The 20,643-nt window shown below is 43.8% G+C and overlaps 1 protein-coding gene and 1 pseudogene across 1 annotated transcript in view; one reads left to right on the top strand and one right to left on the bottom strand.

Moving 5' to 3' along the window:
• The first annotated feature begins 265 nt into the window (after window positions 1-265).
• Window positions 266-20,643, top strand: part of MSN (moesin) — a 61,455-nt gene continuing 41,077 nt past the window's right edge. Inside the window, exon 1 of the mRNA XM_011383381.2 lies at window positions 266-499. Coding sequence (XP_011381683.1) covers window positions 488-499 — 12 coding nt within the window. The 5' untranslated portion in view covers window positions 266-487. The remainder of the gene's footprint in view (window positions 500-20,643) is intronic.
• On the bottom strand, window positions 19,091-20,564 carry LOC105307775 (annotated as a pseudogene).

Consider the following 20,643-nt stretch of genomic DNA (forward strand, 5'->3'; position numbering starts at 1 on the left):
AGGGTGCGGCCCAGGGTCTGGCTCTGCTTGGGGGTGGGGCCGCATGGCCGGGATGGCCCGGATGCGAAGGGCTAGGGGCTGTGAAGGAGGTGGGAGAGAGACAGGGTGGGCCTGGGTAGGGGATGGGAGCCCTCTTTGGGGCGTCCAGGCCCAGTCTGACCCCCACGTGGTTGGTGTGGCCGGCCAGGGCAGGGCTCCGCTGGGCGGAGCTAGGCAGGCCGCGGGTTGGGAGGCGGGCTCCAGGGCGGGAGCGGCGCGGAAGCTCGGCCACATAAAGGAGCGGGCGGCGCGACTGGGGTGGCTCTTTCCTGGGTGGGGTTTGTGAAGTCGTGGCCCGTTAGCAGGAAGCCGAGCAGTCGCCCCGACGCTAGCGAGGTGCCAATCCGAGCCCCCAGCCCCCTGAGTCCGAGCCGAGCGTACTGCGTGCTCAGCGCTGCCCGACAGCTCCTTGCCAAACTTCGCCAACTTCGCCGCATTTGCTGCCACCATGCCCAAGACGGTGAGTGCCGGGGTGGGCGCAGCCGATCCCAGGGGTTCTAGATGACCCCTGTAGCCCCCTGATGAAGGCTGGGGGCTTGGTCAACTACTCGCCCGCTCGGGACGCCGCGCCTCCGGCAAGGCCTGGGGTGGGAAGGAGCGGGAGTGGAGTCCTGATATGGCGCGCCCTCGGTTAGGGTGGTGGTGGGGAAAGTGATGTGGTCCTGTGCCAGACTTGTGGACTTGGCATGGCTGGCCTGGTTTTTAGTTTCCAGTTCCCTGTGTCTGGGATGTGACAGTAGGGAAGGCTTCCTTGGGGATCCAAGTTCTTCTCTTGTCCCTGACAGGCCATGGGCAGGGAGAGGGGGGAGAAGAATTTGGTCCAGAACATGTACCCCAGTCCAGGAATTGGCGCCTTTCTGGGGCAAGGCTGGCACTGTCTAGGAGGGCCCTTTGGAACTGTGAAGCAAGGAGGAGGGAGGAAGATGCTAAGGGTGGATCCCGCGCCCCCACTCATCTTTTCCACAGCCTCCCCAGGGAACTCCAGCTGTTTCCCACTAGGAGGGGAGAAAGAGTTGAAGAGGTGACACTTTGAGGCTTCTTGCTTTTACCTAAGAGCGCTAAAATTTAACTAGGTACGAGTCTGAGGGGAGGTCTGCTCTACTTCCTAGGGGAGAAGACTAGTTTCTTCCTCCCTTCCACTCGTTAAATCTCTTCCCATTCCCTTAATGGCTCTCTATCTCTTTCTGTTCCCTCTAGATTATTCTGCGAGGTGTGGGTTCTCTCCTGTGGGGCCACACCTTTTTAGAGTGGTGGTAGCTTTCAGGATCTGGTCTCCACCCCACTGTCTGAAGCCTCCTGGGAGTGCAGCTTAGGGGGGCCGGATGCCCGGGAGGGAGGGGCTTGAAGGGGTGTGCCTGAATAATGAGTCCTGCTTGCTTTTGTGCAAGTCATGCCAAATGGCTGCTGGAGCCCTTCCCTTGCCCAGGAAGGCCTGATGACCACCCCGGTTTGAGTCACTTAGGCCAAGCAGCTTCTTGGGCTGGCCTAGGCTATGCAGTTCTCTGGGAACCCTCTCCCTGGGACTGCCCAAGCCTTGTAGAGCTGAGATAGTGACTAGTAGCCTTGAGAAGGGCCAAGGGTCTCTGGATGAGAGGAACAAGGATCCAGTTCTTTGGATATGTGCTGAGCTTTGGTTGCACACTGTATTCTAGCCTTATTGCCAAGTCATTCTTGCCTTTCCAAAACCGTGTCCTTCAGAAACACCAAATTTTCAACAAATATTTGCTTCTACCATCTCTCTTTTAAATTGTTAATGGTTTTATGGCATGGGACTTTTCCACACTTGCCCCCCCCCAAAAAAAAAATCACACATGAAGTGAGAAAAAAATAGTTTCAAAAAGAGAGGGAAAAATACCTCACTGTCCCTGCCAACACAAAATCCTTCCGGGACCCTCTCCTTGGGTTTATCTCTCTGTAGTTGACTCCATGACTCCTCGACTCCTCATAAGGTGTGGTTTTGCCTAAATAGGTGGGTGGATCTCTGGGAATAGGCTATCCCATGACCTTTCTTTAGTGGCATTTCTCATTTTCAGTTCTGAGATATCTCACATTTTAACACAACTCGATGGGTCTGGAAATTGACTTAAAGTGGCCTTAACCATTCCATCTCAGTCAAAAGTGGCAAAGAAGATAGCATGGTGATTCTTTTCCTGGGTATGAAGAGAGACTAGAGTATGAGTTGTTTGAGGTCAAACCCTAGTTCACTGCATACCAGCTAGTAGCTTTAATGAAGAGAGAAAATTCCCTGTTCTCTGCTCCTTCTTCACTAGTGTGCTTTAGGCTATTTCTGGAGTATGACAGATAGGGAAGGGTAGTAGAAAAGTCAAATCCGTTCATTCATGTGAACCATGTCTACAGTCTGTTCAAGGTTGGTTTCACTTTTACAACCAATTGTCTCCCTCATTCAGCCTGACTCTGTTAAAACCTGTCCCTTCTGCACCCTCTCCTTGCCACTTCTAAGATTCTACTTCTAGTTGCTAGATTCTTATATCTGATTTGGTAGCCAGAATGAAAACTTATTAACGGCCATCTATACTTTCTGATGATGATAAGACAGTTGCAAAAAAAAAAAAAAGTCTTTTTTCTTCTTACCCTGTTTAACTGTTTTTAGATCAGAAAGTCTTTGGGACACTCTTGGATTCCCTAAAAATACATTGTTTTGGATTTTCAAGGTGTCCTTGAATTTTTTGTTTGTTAGGGTTGAAAGGTTTCTTAACAACTGTCAATTCCAACTCGTTGTAGAAATGGGGAAACTGAGACCGACAGATAGGGAGGGACTGACCTAGAATAATGCAGCACGTCAATAGGAAAGCTGGGACTTGAATCTAGGTCTTAGTTAGAAGGTTAGTCTTGATAAAAACCTCTTCAGTTTGCTGAGTTTTTAGCCCTAACTCAACAGGTCAGGAGAAGGGTGATCAAGTAGTCATTGATGGGACCATCCATATCAGCAGACATAGAGCCCAGATCTTTGAAATATTTGAAGGCTTCTAGGTCTGTATTCAGCTAAACTTTAACAGGGGTTGTGTGGATTGTTTATTCTCCTGCCATTCCTAGCATTGCTTGAGCCACTCGAGTGGCACTAAAGTGGTACTTGGTGAATAGCAGGCAGAATCTCAGTCTTTTAACCCTTGAACTAGCCCTGCCTGTTGATTTCAGGGTGGGGCAACTGATCAGGAATGGAGGTTATGTGAGAGAAGTGTGACTCTTTGGATCCTGCATCTCTCTACTTCTTTGGTTCTCCAGTTCACCCGGCCCTTTGTGAAAGTGTAGATGATAGAGATAGAGCAGGAACCATCTTGGAAATTTTCTTTAGGTTTCTCCTTGAATAACCCTCTGGGAAAGGGGGCTGTTGGGGCAGGAGGGCCTTCATGGGATCCTTGAAGGCACCAACTAATCTATACTTTCTCATGTTAGGCTTGGAGAGGGGACAGTTACTCTGTGAGTGGGTGACAGAGATAGTATTGACCATTAGTCTGCTAACTCTCCATTATTCTCTAGCTGCCTGTAACAATAGCTTGTGTTAAGGGTATTCTTCTCTCTCTCTTCCTCCTCTCAGGAGACTGCTTTACTGAATGGTGCAGCTGGAAGGGACATTTAGAGGTCATTTGGTCTATCTCCTTGACTCTAAATCTAGTTCTTTTTGAATGAGATGACAGCTACATATATTCTAAACCTTGTTGCAATAATGTGGCTTGGCAATGGTGTGTCTAGGTTCCTTTGTATCTTTCTGGGAGTCCCCCTCACTGGAATTTCTGGCCTCAAGATCCCCAGAGGGAAGAAGATCTGACTACCAACATTAGTGTTAGACCTTTCATGGCTAAAGTTACTGAAAATTGCCATCATTACTGGTTGGGAACAGTTTGTTTCTGATCTTTCAAAGATAGAAATGAGTTTATCATGTACATCTTTCCTAACTCACAATCTTTTCTGCCTGCTATTCCACCCCACTCTTCTGTCCCCATAGGAAAAAAAAAATGAGTACAAAGGTGGTCTCCTCTGGGGCAGTCTATTGGTCAAGTGAAGGAAGTGCTTATGTCATGATTGGCTGGCTTTACTGTTCATCTCTCCTCCCATTTCATGCTTGATAGAGCTGAAAAACTTTTCAATTCCAGATTCTGATTTGTGGTACAGGAATGGGCACTTAGAAGATTAGCTCAGGACTCCATTGATTTGGAAGGCGGGTGTTGGGAAGTGGCAAGTAACACTGATTTGAGAATTTTTCTTCTTTTCCTATATAAAAAGAACATCTTCTCTGTCCTCAGTAAACTAACCCAAATGAAGTAGGCCTTTAAGGCAAATGTCTTCTTCAGGCCCTCAGTCTGTCTAGCTTGTCATGAGGGAACTGTACTAGTAATAGGTATACTCTAAGGACTGTTCCAGTACTAATGTTCTTGAGACATCTTTCCTCAAAATTTGAGTGCCTTTTATGTACCATAGAAAGTTGAAGAGTACTTGCTAAAACGTATATTCTTGTCCTCGTAAACCTCTGGGGTGCTGTTTCTTCCTGGGTACTGAGTTCAGGATGGAGAGTTTCTAGCTTGAGAGTTGGTTTATTTCATTAGTAGCTCTGACAAGAACACTGGCATGGGTGTTCTCGCCATTTCTTCTTGAGTTTATGGAGGGGAAAGGACTATGTCTTTCCTTACAAATGAACAAGAAAGAAACCAAATAAGACTATATTATGAAGACTGTGGGTTGATTGAAGAGCTTCATATGAAACAGAAAACTTCATGGGTTTCCCTCCCTTTCTTCTCACTGCCTGCTGGGTAGCATAGACTCCTTGTAGTTTTACTGAAAATGAAAAGTCAAGAAGCTACTAGGTTATATTTCCAATTTCCTTTTAACCCCATGAGTATGATTGTCAGATATATTGGTAGACATTGAGAAGCTGGTGGGCATAAGCCAACCTCCTAAAGTATCTACCACCTGTGAGCTGAGGGCTAACTGTTGTGGGGTGCAGCATCTCAAATGCATATATGCTTAGGATGACCCAGAACTTCCTCAGCCTTAAGCTTTCTTTTAGCTGATTGTTCTGGATAGTCTAGGTTTCTCATAGGAGTGTTTTGAACCACAGAGCAACTAAGCTGGCCTTACACATTTTTTGGTTCAACCTTTAGTTCCCCAGAAAAGGGAAGTGATTTAAGTGAACTGGTAATAAGGCTGGGATTAAAATCCAACTTTCCTGCCCCCAGTATAGGGGAGGTACTTTGAATGTCTGCCTACTAAATGGCACTCGCTGCAGAGTACTCAGTGTTTTCTCTCTCTATGCTAAGGGTGACTCGACCATAGTGTTATTATGGTCATGAGAAGAGCAAGTCCTTCTGAGTGTGTAGAGCTGACCTCAAAGGTTACTTTATATGGAGATGGTTTAACCTCCTACTGGGCCTTTGGGACTCTTTGTAGCACTTCCCAGGAAAGTAAGTGCTCTGCTTTTGACTGCGAAAGGTAGTTGAAGGCGGATGTGTATGCTGAAGAGCGGAGTAAGGAGAAGAGACTAGCCACATTTTCCTGCTTGAGACTAGGCTTCACTGTCCTAAGAGTCTGTATGGATTAGAGTTATTTCTTTTCTGTATTTATAGCTATAGGGCCAGCCAGCTTGTTCAGGATCACAGAAAGTTGTTAATAGTTTTGGTAGAACTTGGCTTTCCCAATTTCATTTTAATGGTCTCTCACTGGACTTGTCTGTCTTTTTCAGGGCTGACTCTTTTCACTCAGGGGACACAATTCTAGAGAATCAGCTCTGCAACAAAATGGCTGCAATGGAGTTCCCCTAAATAGCTTCTGTTGTAGCAGATATCAGTCAGTGGGTGACTCATTTCTTCTGGAACCTCAGAATAACTTTTTTCTTCCTTCCTGCCCCTCACCCCAATTCCCTACTTTCTCTTTGTCATTTAAGATTTTAGCTCTGACCTCTGTATTCTCATCAGTGCTCCAATTTGGCTTGTACCTTTAGTTAAGAGAATATTATGATACTTTCCTTGGTGATAATATTTGCTGCAGTAGCAATTATATGAATACGGACTGCAGTCTCCTGGCCCTAACTCTCACTACTCACCTCCAAGTGTTGTAGGCCAAACCTGGGGCAGGTAGCTGCCAAAAAGTTCTTTTCAAGTTTTTGCAGAAAGGGAGCATAAAGTAGTGAAAAACACAAGACTCTGGAACCAGACTGCTTGTGCTCTGATCCCAGCTCTGTGACTAACTAGATATGTACTCATGGGCAAGGTATCTAACTTTTGTGCCTCATTTTCCTCACCTGTAAAGTGAAAATAATTATAGTATCTATATCTCATAGGGTTGCTGTGAGGATTAAATGAGGCAATTCATGTAAAGTACTTAGAATTGTGTGTAGCATCTAATAAGTCTATGCAAATGTTAGCTATTATAATTTATTTACAGAACTATAATATTATGTATAGAACTACTATATGCCCAACCCTTTGCTAGGTAGGGTGGATAAGAAAGAAGGCAGGCAGCTGCATTCTCATCATTTCAGTAATTAGTAGGTACTGTTTACTATAAGTGATATAAATAAATGGATGGAGGATACACTTGCTGCCTTTGTCGATCTCCTATTTAATTGGAGATTTAGGGCTAACTCACTTAAAAACAGTGAAAAAATATGTACTTTACGTGGCCTTTTCTAGAGATTTTGAGAAGAAGGGAGTTTACTGGAATGTGAACAGGGCCTTGAAGGATGTGTATACTTGGGGGAAGTGGCCATTCTGGGTGGGAGAGTAAAGTGGTTTTGGTATGTGAGCATGAACCATGTGGCCCAAGCCAGTGCTCTCTTGAAAGTGAGTTTGTCTGAAATGAAAGAAGGACTGAGGTGCTGATTATTTCAAGGGAAGCCACAGAGTACATGTGAGTATACATGTACGTGCATGTACATACAGAGTACATGAAGAATGGGCCCTTTGGGTGACTTTCAAAGCACAGTTCTTTGGCTGTGCCTGATGACAGAACCACATCTGATGCTCTCTTTAGTGGATTTCTTGTGGCATAAAGTAAGTGTTGACATAGCTCCTAGGCCAGTAGTATGGTGACCTACAACTGTGCTTGCTTTGTACTAATGTTTTGCCAGGTAGCTCCTATGATTGGTAACTTTGAAGACTGAAGTTTCTTTCTGTCTCTGGTGACCCTTCTACTTTGTGGGAATTTGATAGATACTTTGTGTGGCTAGGGTATCAATCAGGGCCTAATGAAAGAAAAGTTGAGATGTGGGTATTTGGTCATGCAAAACAAAGTATAATCCTGAGCAGTTCTTTCCTGGGTATATATTTGGGAGGTCACAGGGGCCAGGACCTGGGAGGGGGAATAAGGCATGCCTATCAGACTTGGTCAGCATTTCCTTCTATCTTTAGTTCTGGCCTCCATTACATACCTGGGAAAGATCAAGGCTTGTTTGTCCCCAGTGACCTTACTGTCTTAATCTAATCTGCAGGATGCCCCCATCCTTTTTCAGAAATCTCAGCCTGAAGGTTAGGTGAAGTACAACCAGAGGCTCTTACCTGTTGTAATCTTTAACTGGAGTTGACTAATCTGTGGTATGGAGTTGGAGGGTGGGGGTCAAGGTAACACCCAATTTAGGTGTTAGTAGTTAAGTTGTACAAATCTTTGCTATCTTCAAGAGTTTTAAGTGAGCTAAATTCCTTTCCAAACTTCCTTGCAAATCTTCCTGGGAGATTGACTAACCCATAGCAGTTTCCTTGCTGAGAAGAAAGTCAGTTAACTTCTTTGCTTTTGAATGTTTTCTTTTCTCTAACATGAAAATATCAACAGTATCAGAAATATGTACCCACAGTAGAGCAAATCCCCCTTCCCCAGGTCCCTTACTCCTCTTAGCACCTGGGCCATGGTGGATCTAACATGTGCTTGGTGAGAGCATATGCTCTTTTGCTTCAGGGTTATACTACACCTTTCTGATGCTACTTAGAGAGCTGTTCCAACAGGGCCTGAGGTGGGCATGGGGAAAATCTAGCTTGGTTACCTTTCTTTCTGCCTGGGTATTTATTTTCCTAAGGTTAGAAGTTTGCCTCCTGGCCTTAGGCCAGTTGCCAGAGGAAACCAATGACTAAAGGCTTCCTCTGTGCGACATCAGCTTCTGGAATCTTTCCTGATGATTCCTTACCAGTCAAGTACGCCTTATTTGGATATTTTTTCTCCCCTCAAATGTCCTTCACCATCTCAACTAGCCCATTTTCTCCTTTAGTTTTCCTTAAGTTTATATGGTAGCAACTGCAAACTTTTCATCTTGTTTAGGGCCTGTTTAAGAGGTGAGATTCTTTGATATGGGTGGGGGAAGAGAAAGGAAGATGGGAGAGCTCTGGAATGACTGTGATTTCTCCACCCTACTTTCTTATCTCTCCTTACCCTCTTGACCCTGCCCTGTCACTCCTTCTAGCTCCTTACCTAGACCTCTGATAGCCTAGGAGTAGTCTTGCATGGCCTGAAAAGGCTTAGAGTGTGGGGGTGGGTGGGACGGGTGGGGCAGGGGCTCTAGACATCTGAAACTATTCCTTTGGAGTAGGTAAAACCTTCCAGTTGATATGTTCTTTGTATGTGCCTTTTGTATGCCTAGGTTTTTCACTTTGCTTTTCTGAGTTGGCTGGGTCCAGTGTCCCTCTGCCTCCCATCCCCAGTCCTGAACTGTTTAGACCTAGCATAGAAGAGGCAAGCTTTTGACACTTAGCTTGAGGCACTTGTCTGTTTTTTTTTTTTTAATGCTTTTTAGTAGAAATGGTATGATGGAAAGAATAGTGTACCAAATAAGGATATCTGGTTTTTAGTCTCTGCGTCTGTGACATAGGGCAAGTCACTTCTATGGGGCTTAGTTTTCTTATCTATAAAATGAAAACTTTGGCTTTTTCTGACTTTCTGATTATTTGTGCTCAGTCTTTAAGAAGATAATAAGGGGTTCTTGGAAAGTGTTTAACATAAAGGAGAGAGGTTACTCATTCCTCTTTAGAATGGCATTGGGAGTGTCGCTCTCTCCCCACTCCTACCCCCAGCTATCAAAGTGTAAGTAGTCTAAGTAGCTCTCTCTATTTCAGTGAGCTCTGATTAGAGGTATATTATCCACCTACCACAGAGCTTACTGTGGGTGTCCTGACTCGAAAGACAATCATTGACTGAGTGTTTTGGGTGGGGCCTTGGAGTCCAGCCTGCAAACAGTTGATGGCTACTTTGGGTCATTGGTAACTCCAGGAAGAATAGAAGACCCTTGAATTGGTCATTGTGCCAGCAGGGAAGGAGAACACCAAGAAACAAATCAAAATTGAATGCAAAGGAGATTTGACTTCCTCTTGCCCTTTCCTCCAAAACATCTCTCTTTAGGACTATGAAATTTGCTATTGGCTAAGTCTTAAATTGCTAAGCTCCCCCTTCCCCTTCCTCTGTTTGAATCACTAATATCTATGTTGCCCATGAATGGGGAGAGTTGGGTTATGTGGGCTTGGGTGGTGTAAAGGGGAGGGATTTCTAGTGAGGAAGATTGCCACACTCCTGGCTTTAAGCCTTCAACTGATCTTGCATTTTGTGAATATGACTTCTTTTGGTGTTAGATCTGGAGATCAAAGGAAAGGGATTTCTGAATTTTCCATGAGGGCCCGATGGGCTGATGGGATATAAGCAAGTGTACCCTTGCCTAGATCTCTTTTCATCCTTCTTCCTCTTAGTAACACTTTGAACAGAACTTACTTGTGAATCAGGGATCCCAGGCTATAGATCAGCCACTTAGGAGTTGGCCATGAGCTTGATCTTTACCTCGCCTGAGCCTCCTGGAGAGAGAGCAAGATAGAAGTCTTCTTCGTGCCTGTCTTCCTTAGGGAAAAGTTCCTAGGACAGTTTTCAGAGAAGGATTAGTTGAACAGAGCTGAATAATGATTTTGTGTGGAAGATTCTTCCCCAGCATTGAGCTGGAATAGCCTCTTGGCCATGCAGGAGGTTGCTGCTAGGATCGGCCACCTTGCCGGTAGTCTTTCCTTCCTAGGGGCCTTACATGGGTTGTTAAGGATTTCGGTTGCAGGTTGTAGATTAGAATGGCTTTTGATGAGGGAAAGTAGGCAAGCAGGTGGAGAGGGGAGAAGGGGACAATGAAAGAGCAGTCAAATGAAAGAAAAGTGGTTCTTTATTCATTTTTATATTTCCCCCTTTTATAAAACCTGACATGGTATATGAGAAAGTTTAGCACATAGAAGGAGAACTCTTCTATAAGCCAACCATTTTAACATAATAATTATTATTTATGTGTATTCCTTGTCACAGTTCATATATGTACCTTAGTTTTCCATGATACAATCATGGTATATATAAAATACTACTTCTTTATCCCTACTTAACATATCACTAAAAACTTAGGTAAATGATATTTTGTTTTAAAAATGAACATTTGAATGGCTTTATAAAATTCCATTAAATGGCTATGTTATAATTTATCTATTCCCCTTTAAGGGAGCATTTATATTACTCCCAGCATTTGCCAGTATTTATAACACTGCAGTGAATGTGACCAAGAAAAAAATCTGAAACCCTACGTGTACTCTACGCTGTAGCTTTGTGGAATCAAGTTTCCCCAAGTAAACCATATCTCTTATATCTTTTAGCTCTAGCGCATTGTTTTTTCTTTCAGCTTGAAATGTCAGGTGTCTTTTCACCTCCCCCATTCTATGTCACTTCCACTGGAAGTTTTCTTTAATACTTCCAGGTAATATTAGTTGTACCATCTTCTGTATGCCCACTGTACTTTGTAAGGATTATTTTATTTACCATGTGCTATTGCAGTCATTTAGGCTCTCAGGATTTCTCCTTCAGTAAACTTGTGAATTTGAAAGTTTCTAACTCTTCTGCCTCAAAAAAGGGTTGTTGTCCAGGTGGAGTTGGTTAAGGATGGGCATGCCTTTGAAGAGTACATAATAAGTGACAGACATGGAAAGGGAGAAGCAGCAATAATGTATGCAAGGGACCCAACAGTGTTGGATGAGCACCTGGTAGGACATACTAGTCACTAGTCATAGAGAAAATACAGCTTGGAGAAGGGAAGGATGCATTAGCACCTAGTGGAGGGAGAGCCCTGAGAGAGTCTTGCTGGCTTAGGCATATCAGTACAAATTTTCTAAACCATTCCCAATATTAGTTTCCTATCTGTGAAATTGAATGAGCACCCTACTTATTAGGGTTATGGTGAAGATTTAGGCACTAATGTATCTGAAAGTGCCGTGTGAGGTTCAGGGAACAGGGGAGGGATGGTAGGCCCAGGATACCCCAGAATTTTTGTTCCAGTTGACCTCTTAAATTTCTGTTTTATATGTGTTTTCCCATCAAGTCTCTGAGCCCAGAATACCAGATGCTATGGTTCCCCTGAGCAAGCATTCCTGTAGGTGCTCCACAGTTTGGTACTTTTAGTAGGAGGTATGCAGGGAAGTCCCATCTCCCCACTCACCTAAGCAGTTGGCTCCAACTGGCCCCAGCACAGCCCTACTCAAGAATGGCCACGAGTGGCTAGGGAGGGAGATGCCACCCTCTCTTCAACTCTTTAACATCAAATGAGTGGTACTAGAGTAGAGGGTTTTCTAATATTCCTGTTGGTGGAAGTATTTATAGAAGCTGCAGTGAAACTAGGCACCTTTCAGTCCTTTGTCCCCAAGCTTGACATGCGCTATTGGAAGGACATGTCTCTGTGTCTGTTACTGACTATATGCTGTTCAAAGGCCTGCCTATCCCACCTGTCTTGAGCAAACAGCTCATGGGGAACCATCAAGCCAAATTTAAGATCATTGGATGGAAATTCTCCTCTATCTAGGGTGCTTTTTGTTTTCTCTACATACTACCCATGGCTTCTTGCTGTTGTCCTGGCCATTTGAAAACACACAATCCACTTGAGATTTTATGTTTTGTAAAGGAAGCAAATTTTTTGAATCTATGGAAGATCTGTTGGTCAACTATAAGACAAACAAGAGAGAGGGCCTTGTTCAAGGTCACTTAGTAAGTCAAGGGCAGAAGCAGATCTTGAAGCCAAGACTCTCAGGTGTGTATTCTTTCCATTGTATCAGCCTAAGCCACTAAGAATATAAGCTTCATGAGAACAAGGATGGTTTCCCACTACCCACTGTATCCACAGTACCTAGCACAGTGCCTGGCATAGAAGTGCTCAACAAATATTTGTTGAATAGGTACATTAATAGCTACTATGGTCAAATTGGAATTGTCTTCCACAGACTCCTTTGGCTAGGTCTACTAGAAAGCCAAACAACAATCCTCACGGCCCATTGAAAATTATATAACGTGGACCCATCTGGGCCCTGGCAGAATGGAGTTGAGTAATGCAAAGGAATGGGAAGAAGATGTCCCCCCTATGTACCTTGGAGAGCCTGTTTACCTGTGAGTGGCCAGCTTATTCACATCCAATTTCCACTCCCTTTTCCCATGTCTTCACACAATACAATAGTGTTCATGCCAAGGGAGAATATTCCAACAAACATTTTAGTGTATTCTAACAGGCGGCCATGCGAGCGTTTCTGTCTGCCTTTGTGAAGCAACGTAGAGTTTGGCCCTGGAGTACATATTTGAAGCATTACCCAATTCAATTTTTTTTGTATGTGTGCTGCTCATTGTGGCATGGCCAGCAAGCACGTCTGAATTGCATAACCTAATCCAGAGAGGTTTGTGCACTCAAGGTTTAGGAATTGAGTTGGCTACTGTACTCAGGGATAGGCAGGCCAGGCACAAATCAGGGGAGGACAGCAGGGAAGTCCTATAGATCATCAGGTTTGGGCACTTAGCAGCTATGTTCTGCAGTTCCTGCTGTTGCCACCACTATCACCTAGGCTGCCTTAAGGCACAGAGCTGCATATCTTTGCAGATTTGGGCATGTTTTTTTCAAGGTCGGCTAATTTGGGGAGCAATAGGAGGTACTCTTTCTCCCATCCACTGCTAAGAGAGGGATGTGGCCAGCATTTGGGAGGTATAGGTTTAAGCCAACTAGATAGGGTTGGGTTTCCTAAAATAGTGAGAGCCTCTAAAAATTTTATTTATTTTTTGTTTATTTAACTTATTTTTAAAATTAAAAAATTCAATTACAGTCGATATTCAATATTGTATTAATTTCAGGTGTACAGCATAGTTGGTTAGATATTTATATAAGATACAAAGTGAACCCCCTGATAAATCTAGTACCCACTTGACACCACACATAGTTATTACAATATTATTCACTATATTCCCTATGCTGTATTTTATATTCCTGTGATAGTCATCTTGTCTTTAAAGGATTTTTTTTTTGTTTCTTACAGTGCTGTGCTAGACACCATGCAATAGACAGTCCGTACTGTTTGGTAGGGCAGACTTAAATACAGATAGACTTTATTGTGTAATTTTTGATTTGTGTTTTTTTTTATTATGTAACTAATACATATTTGCTGTAAGAAATGAAACAGCACTGAAAAATATAAAATTCTCTGTCTTCTGCCCCTGACTCAGTTTCCCAGAGAGAATCACCAGTTAACCAGTTTTATGAACTGAGACTCCTTTTTAAATGCATTTGTATACATATAGCTTTAAACACGCATATAACACAAATCCATACAGTTCTGCAACTTTTTTTTATTACTATGTGGCAGCCATCTTTTCATGTCAAATCAGATTTTAATGTCCGTATGAGCTCATTAATAAGCAAGTTATCAAATGAGTGGAACACTTTAAAATCCATACAAATGAAATGGGCCTATAGTCTTTGTCAAATGGAAAATAAAGGGAATGGTGTAGGGGCTTGCCTGCCTGAGAGAGAAGGCTTTCTAGAGAAGGTGGGAATCATGGCCCTTCTGTTGGGATGAAGGATAGGATGATGAAAGCTGCTCTCCTTTCTAAGCTCAGTAGACCCCACATCTAGAGATTGGTCTGATCTCAACTGTGCCTAAATGATCTTAGTGAAGTGTTTGGCAGTAGTGCATAGTGGAGTAATTGGTAGTACGGGTATACCACTTTCCTGTACTTTACATAGCCCCACCTTCTGTGGTTTTGCCAGTTTGGGGTAGTTTGATTCCAAACATTACCTGACTGAGAACTGAGAACCCTGTTTCTCAGAAGATCTCTGGCTGTCGTAGCTGTCTGAGGTTAGACATAAGTGCGTGCGTGCGTGTGTGTGTGTGTGTGTGTGTGTGTGTGTGTGTGTTGGTGAAGGGACACATGCCTTTCCAGTCTTCCCCAAAGAAGAGCAGTGAAGCTGGATTAGGTTCCACCCCCAGCCCCATACTTACCAGGGATCTTGTCCAGGTGGCAGGAAAGTAGAATATTGCAAAACAGTCAGCTGTAGTTGAGCCATCCAGTTGAAAAGTTGAGGAGGATAGAGACTTGTGAAATACAAATAAACATACAATATATTTTGAAGAAAAATTCTAGCCCAGTGGCTGCTCCTGGTCTTAAAATCTTGCTAGTTTGAGAATATTGATCTTGTTGAAGGAGCCAGGCCAGGCAAGGAGAAGCAGAATTACCAGAAATGCAGGTTGTTTTCTGCTCACTCATGGCATCCCCCCCATCGCCCCGCCTTTCTCTTGTCTTCTTTGTTCCCAGACTTTAACAGTGGGTGGAGCAGAGCTTCTGCTTGCCCAGCCTGTAATCCTGGAGCCTCTGCCACCAGAAGATGACCTTGAGTGGGCTAGTCCTAGAGGCCACTGCAGGCATTGCCTTCCCCTTTAGACAAACAGGAAGCTTTAGACAAACAGATTCTGAGTTATTGAAGCTTTCTGAATCCTTGTGGGGCAGAGAAAGCAAGGTTCTGAGATCAGACTCCAAAAAGGGAAAGGGAATGGCATTTTGAAGAATTTTTTGGGTTACTTCAGAAGGCTCAGATCCAAAGTATCTCTAGGCATTTATTGTAGGCCATGGTTATAGGAAGGAAGATCTGTGTTTCATTGCCGATTGTGGTTGTGATCTTGAGTAAGTCCCTTAATCTCCCTGATCCTCCTAATTTTTTTTTTATTGGTAAAGTGAGGATGATCATGATAGCCTCAGAATTGGTGGGAAACGTGAATAAGAGAACACTGGAAAGCCTTCAAATGTTAGTTCTGTAGAAAATCAAGCATACAGGATTCAGGTGCCTAGAGAAGCTTAAATTATGTTTTAACAGCCTCTGTTGACAAAGACAGTAGAGTGTGTCAGTGGATGAAAGACTTTTGCCTCACCATTAAGAATGATTATGATTCTTAAAAGAGTAAATAAGACTTAGTTATCAGGAACAGTTCACTTCTATGGAACAGCTCATTTATAGACCATTTGGAATCAATGATGCATTGCCATATAGTCAGCTCTCAACTATCCATAACAAAACTTTCTTCTCCCAGCTACCTGTGGATGGCCTGTTTGTCCTAAGCCATATAAACCCAGGGAATGCAAACTCCCTTGGCTGTTCTGATAGTCCAAACAAGATGTAATTAGGTAGATATTTCCAAAAAATTTCCAAAGTAAAGTGGTTGGATTGCTACAGCTGAATTATTCATAGGTCATATGGATGATTGACCTTACCACAAGGAAAATGGTGAGCTTTGGCCTTCGGGGCAAGGGAAGTGATGGGATTCTACTTCCCAGGTCATTTATACCCTCACTGATCATCCCTCCAGGCTGTGAACTCAGGTAGGGGTGACAAATTCATGAGAGCGGGATTGAGAGGGAGACAACCTTCAGAGTGCAAGTAGAAAAGACCACTAGTCCCTACATGGACTGTTATTCCAGGGAGGGTTTGAATAGTTTTCTCTTCCCATAACTCCACTGGGATTCAACCTTTGTTAGGAAGAGCCAAGACTGAAGAAACCTTGAAAGAGGTAGAGAATTCCCTTGGCAAGTTCCTCTGGGAGGGAGGTATAAATTTAGGAGATGCCTTCCTGCTTTCCAAGTAGTTCCTTGTTTAAAACAAACCTGTCAGATATGAATTGAAGTAATCCCTTCACAGATTGGCTGGCATTGCCCTGCAAATATTTTCCAGTGTTCCTAGCTTTTCTCACCCCATGTCTGGACCAAAAAAAAAAAGGTCCCATACAGATACTGATAGTTCTCTGTTTATGGTATACATCATAATTGTCAAAGCCCTTTTTACCACTATTATGTCATTTGATATTTATTAACTCCAGTTGACAGATTAGGAATTATTATCCCCACTTTTTCATACAGGGAAACTGAGGCTCAAAGAGGTTAAGTGACTCTGCAAAAATTACTTAGCTAGTGAATAAGGGAGACAAAACATGAGTAGGAAACAGAAAAGTTTGGTTTTAGACTCTGTATGAGGTGGGATGTGGACAGGGGACCCATGTGTTGTTTCATAAAGGCCTGGACTTAAGCTCTAGTTATGGTTGGGCCAGGTTCTGAGACTAGAAAGGAAGTTTCAGTTTAAAACATTAGACCCTTCCCCTGTTCCAGGGAGTGAGAATTGTTTGAGGACTACTTAGGCCTCGCTAATATAGGGTCTTATTTTTACCTTGATGGGAGCCTGAACATTGTTGCAACTCGTTGAGTGGAGGAGATATTAGAGAATTATGGAAAGAGCACTATTCTGGAGTTAAAGAACTGGAGTTTAGTCTGGGTGCTGCTGCTAGCTTCCCAGGGAAGTTTTGGCCAAGCCCTTGCCCCTTTTTATGGCCATGGTCTGTTTTACAAGGAGTGGTTTGGCTGATCTCTGAGGGCCATTTCTGCTCTGAAAGTCTATGATTGATTCAGAAATGTTACTTTCCCCTAACAATGGAGGCTGGTCTGCTCCATCTTGGGTAGGGAATGGTGGTACACATCTCAAAAATAAATGTTCTCATTTTGTGGAGAACTGGGCCAAATGGTAACTCTATGAGCTCTGAGAGGTTGGAGGTTGTCAGTTATGTCTAGCTTTTGGAGAGGAGACCTTCATAGAGGGGCCTTGGGAATATTCAGGAACATAACTGGGTAGAGGGGTAGGCAGGTGAGGGTGTCAAGAGTCAGTCCAGGCCTGATCTGAGTGGAGAAGAAAGTGGTGCTCTAAAAAGGTAGTTCTTAGGGAACCCACCAGAAACAGGTGATAAGATGATATTATGAGATAGACAGTTTAATGTAGTTCTTGGCCATATAATCTCTGGTCATAAGTAGTTGATAAGCCCTCAGGAATGTGACACAGTCACAGGGAAATGTGTCACTAGAGTAGCCAAAGGCTGTGGAAACAGAGAACAGTTCTCCCTTGTCACCATCCTCTCTGTGTAGGATGTGAGGCCCTGAAAGTTAGGCCATAGAAATGAGATGTGGCAGATGGATAAATACAGGTCATAATGGCAGATAAGCCTGGTCCTTTTGAAGAAGGAAAAGTCATAATACTTGCTTGATGTCAAAGCATGTGAAATTGAACTTACTAATGCTGATATATTGTAATCTTTTTTTCCTTGGGGAAACATGGTTGAGAAAAGGGAGAAATGTGAACTTATGACTTTAGTGGTCCTAGGGGCCAGAATAAAGGTTGAGTTTAACTGTTAGAGTTGCCCTTCTTATAGTAGGGGGCTGAGTTTTCCATGGGGCCAGCTAGGCTCCTTGCCTTCTCATCCACTGGGGAAGTCCAGCTTGCCTATGCAGTTGATCTTGGTCAGCTTGTGGAAGCACAGGTAGACTCTGTTTATTTATGATGGCTTAGAGCTTTAGACATGAATAGTTTTTAAGAGCTACCCTACAATATTCTAATGTTGGGCCAGGGTTGATAACTACATTCCTAATTGAAGTCTATGTTACATCCAAGAAAACAGTCTGAGAAAGAGGAGGCCTATGTCATGGCAACACAGAATGGTTACCGCTGAGTTGAGCCGAATCTCTGTCCAGGGCTCTTTTTATTTCACCTTTGTAGCTGAAGGTAAAGGTGGCCCTAATAGCTTAATTGGGCATTCTTTAAATTTTATCGTTAGGCCTGGATGAGATATGTGCCCCTCTCCTCCAAGTGCTGGAGGAAAGGATAGAGTTCAAAGTAACTAACTGGACCCAAGAGAGGTAAGTGACTCTCTTCAGAGTACAAATTCACTGTCTGGGCATGAGCAGACCAGTGATGGCGGTGGTGGTAGGGGATAGAACAGGATGGGAAGTGAATAATGCTGTGGGCACCAAGGCATTCAGTTGGTGGGAACATTACAGGGAGTTGATAAGAGCTTATGGACCTGGTGACTTCATTCCTCAGCTCTATATGAAGTGCTGGGCTGAAACCCTGTCCTGTGTCCAAGGCAAGGTGCTTCGGAACTGAAGACTGCTTGTTCTCTGCTTCCTGCTTCTGCTGGATGGTCTTTACATCTGACTAGGCCTCAGCTCTTGCTGTTCCTATATGTTAAGAGTGCACCAAGCTCTATAACAAGTGCTGGAACCACATCATAGTGTGGTCTTTGATTATTTTCCACTGTTTTATATGTGGCAACCCAATGAGAGAATAAAATCCTATGGTATGAAAAGGAACTGTGTTCTAGGTCCTTCCAGAGGCACAAGAAGGTATTTACAATGGAGTACCAGGCAGCACCAGGAGGACATCTTGGTTTCTTTTTATTTCCCCACCAGCCTCCAAAGGAACTTTTATAGGAAGAAAGGTGACTGGGAGTTTTAGGGTGGATATAGCACACACTGCATTCTGTGGGATCCAGTAATTACATCTTTTCACTACTAGATGAAGAGCCCCTTGACATAAGAGCTTGTCGTAATCTCAATATTCTCAGTGTCCAGGACCCTGCCCCACAGTTTGCAGGTATTCAGTAGCTACTGAATTGGTTTGAAGGCATTTCTTCTCCTGTTCCCTCCCTTGAGTCAGACTAGATCCCATAGAAACCCTCTATCTCCTGGGGGAAGAATCTGGAAGCTAATGAGAAACAGGCTGTGTCTGAGCATTGGCCATCCATGGCACTCCTTGTATCTAGAAGCCCACAGTTTTTAGTAGTAATTGACTTTTAGGGTACACATGCTTTCTACGTACATGTTTTTCTTTTTCTTTTTTTTTCTTTTTTTTTCTACAATAGGGGCAAGTGTGAGGAGCAGGGGCATGGTGTGGGAGGTTAGAAGGTGAGCACTCCTGAATGTTTTTCTTCTTACCACTTCCTTGTAAGAGAAATGCTAACTGGACCCTGAGGATCCTAGATCTAGTCCAGAGGTGAAAAAGGCTTGCATGCTGTATGGACTATGGAGGCCTTTAACCTTGGAACTTTGTGGTTTGCATTAGTTTCATTTGTAGCTCTCCCTCCCACTGAGTTAGGCATCTCCAACTTGATTTCATTTTATTCTCCAAACCTTTTCTAGAGGGATAAGGAGGTAAACAAGCCACATATGTTCCTTTATTTTTTGCACCCTTAATAGGCCATGTGGGGTGGTCTCCTTTTTGCTTTTTTCTTCTTCAAGCATGCCTCTTTCTCTTCAAGGCCTGAGGTTGGAGCCAATGGCCTAGTGGCTAGGCACTTCTTGTCTCAGCTCTTGGCCTGGGGTCTCCTACTGAGGAGATCAGCTTGGCCCAGGGCCTTTTTGGCATGTGAAGAGCCTTTGGGGAAGATGGTTAATGGTCTAAGCTTATCACCTATTTTTCCCCCAATGTCTTTACTTAGGAAGGGAGTAGGCTACTGTGTATGATTGTGCGGGTTACTTATTTTTGGCTAACCTTCAGATAATACCCTTGCTGCCCATCTTCTAAGGAAAGTAGAATGTGAAGAGAGCAATTATTGCCAGTTTTAGGCATTGCAGATAGTATGTGGAGTTACTAGCCTGCCAATATTTGTTATAGTCTAGCAGTTGTCAATCTTGCCTGCTAGGCCTGTTTTTGTATGTATTGTAAGAATAGGTTTCATATTATTTAAATGAGCTTAATTCATTTTATTTTTCTTGTATAAAATTATTTGGTGGCCACAGCTGGAGCCTCGGTCCTCTGCACAGAAATTCTGGTGTGGGTCTTTATAAGATAATCAGTGATCTACTGATAGGGAAACTTGGTGAACACAGTCCTTTTCCGGAGGTCGAGTGTGAGATAACTAACTATAGGTCTTGGAGATAGCATCAAAGGTAGCCTTGGCAAAGTTGTCCGGGTTGGCAGTACAGTCACTGGCTGAGGCATAGTTTTCATCTTACTGGCTATCATCATCAGCTTCTAGGGCACAAGGGCCTGGTATGAGGCGTACCAGCACAGAGCAAGAGTGGCCAGTCACCTTGCAAGGGATGGTGTCGGGCTCGCTGGTCTTATTCCACCAGTAGCCTTGCCACACAGGGATGATGGAGATCTTGGCCAGGATGATGGCCCCACGGATGGCAGTGGCTACCTCCTTGGAACACTTAATACCCAGATTGACATGGCCATTATAGTCCCTGATGATGACAAATGCCTTGAACCAGGTCCTCTGGCCAATGTAGGTCTGTTTTTGCACTGGCATAATCTTCAAAACTTCCTCTTTGAGGGATGCTCCCAGGAAAAAGTCAGTGATCTCAAATTCCTTGATGGGCGGGGAGAATAGATAGATCTCTGCCAGGAGCTTGATATTCATGTCCTTGACCAGGTGGCCCAGCTTGGTGACAGGGATCTGCTCCTTGTCCTTGCCTCTATGAGCTCTGCACCTCTGGGCCCTCTCACAGCACCAGTGCCATCTGCCATTTGGTATTTTCTCAGTG

The sequence above is a fragment of the Pteropus vampyrus genome, unplaced genomic scaffold, assembly GCF_000151845.1.
Source record: "Pteropus vampyrus isolate Shadow unplaced genomic scaffold, Pvam_2.0 Scaffold516, whole genome shotgun sequence".
NCBI classification, from domain to species: domain Eukaryota; kingdom Metazoa; phylum Chordata; class Mammalia; order Chiroptera; family Pteropodidae; genus Pteropus; species Pteropus vampyrus.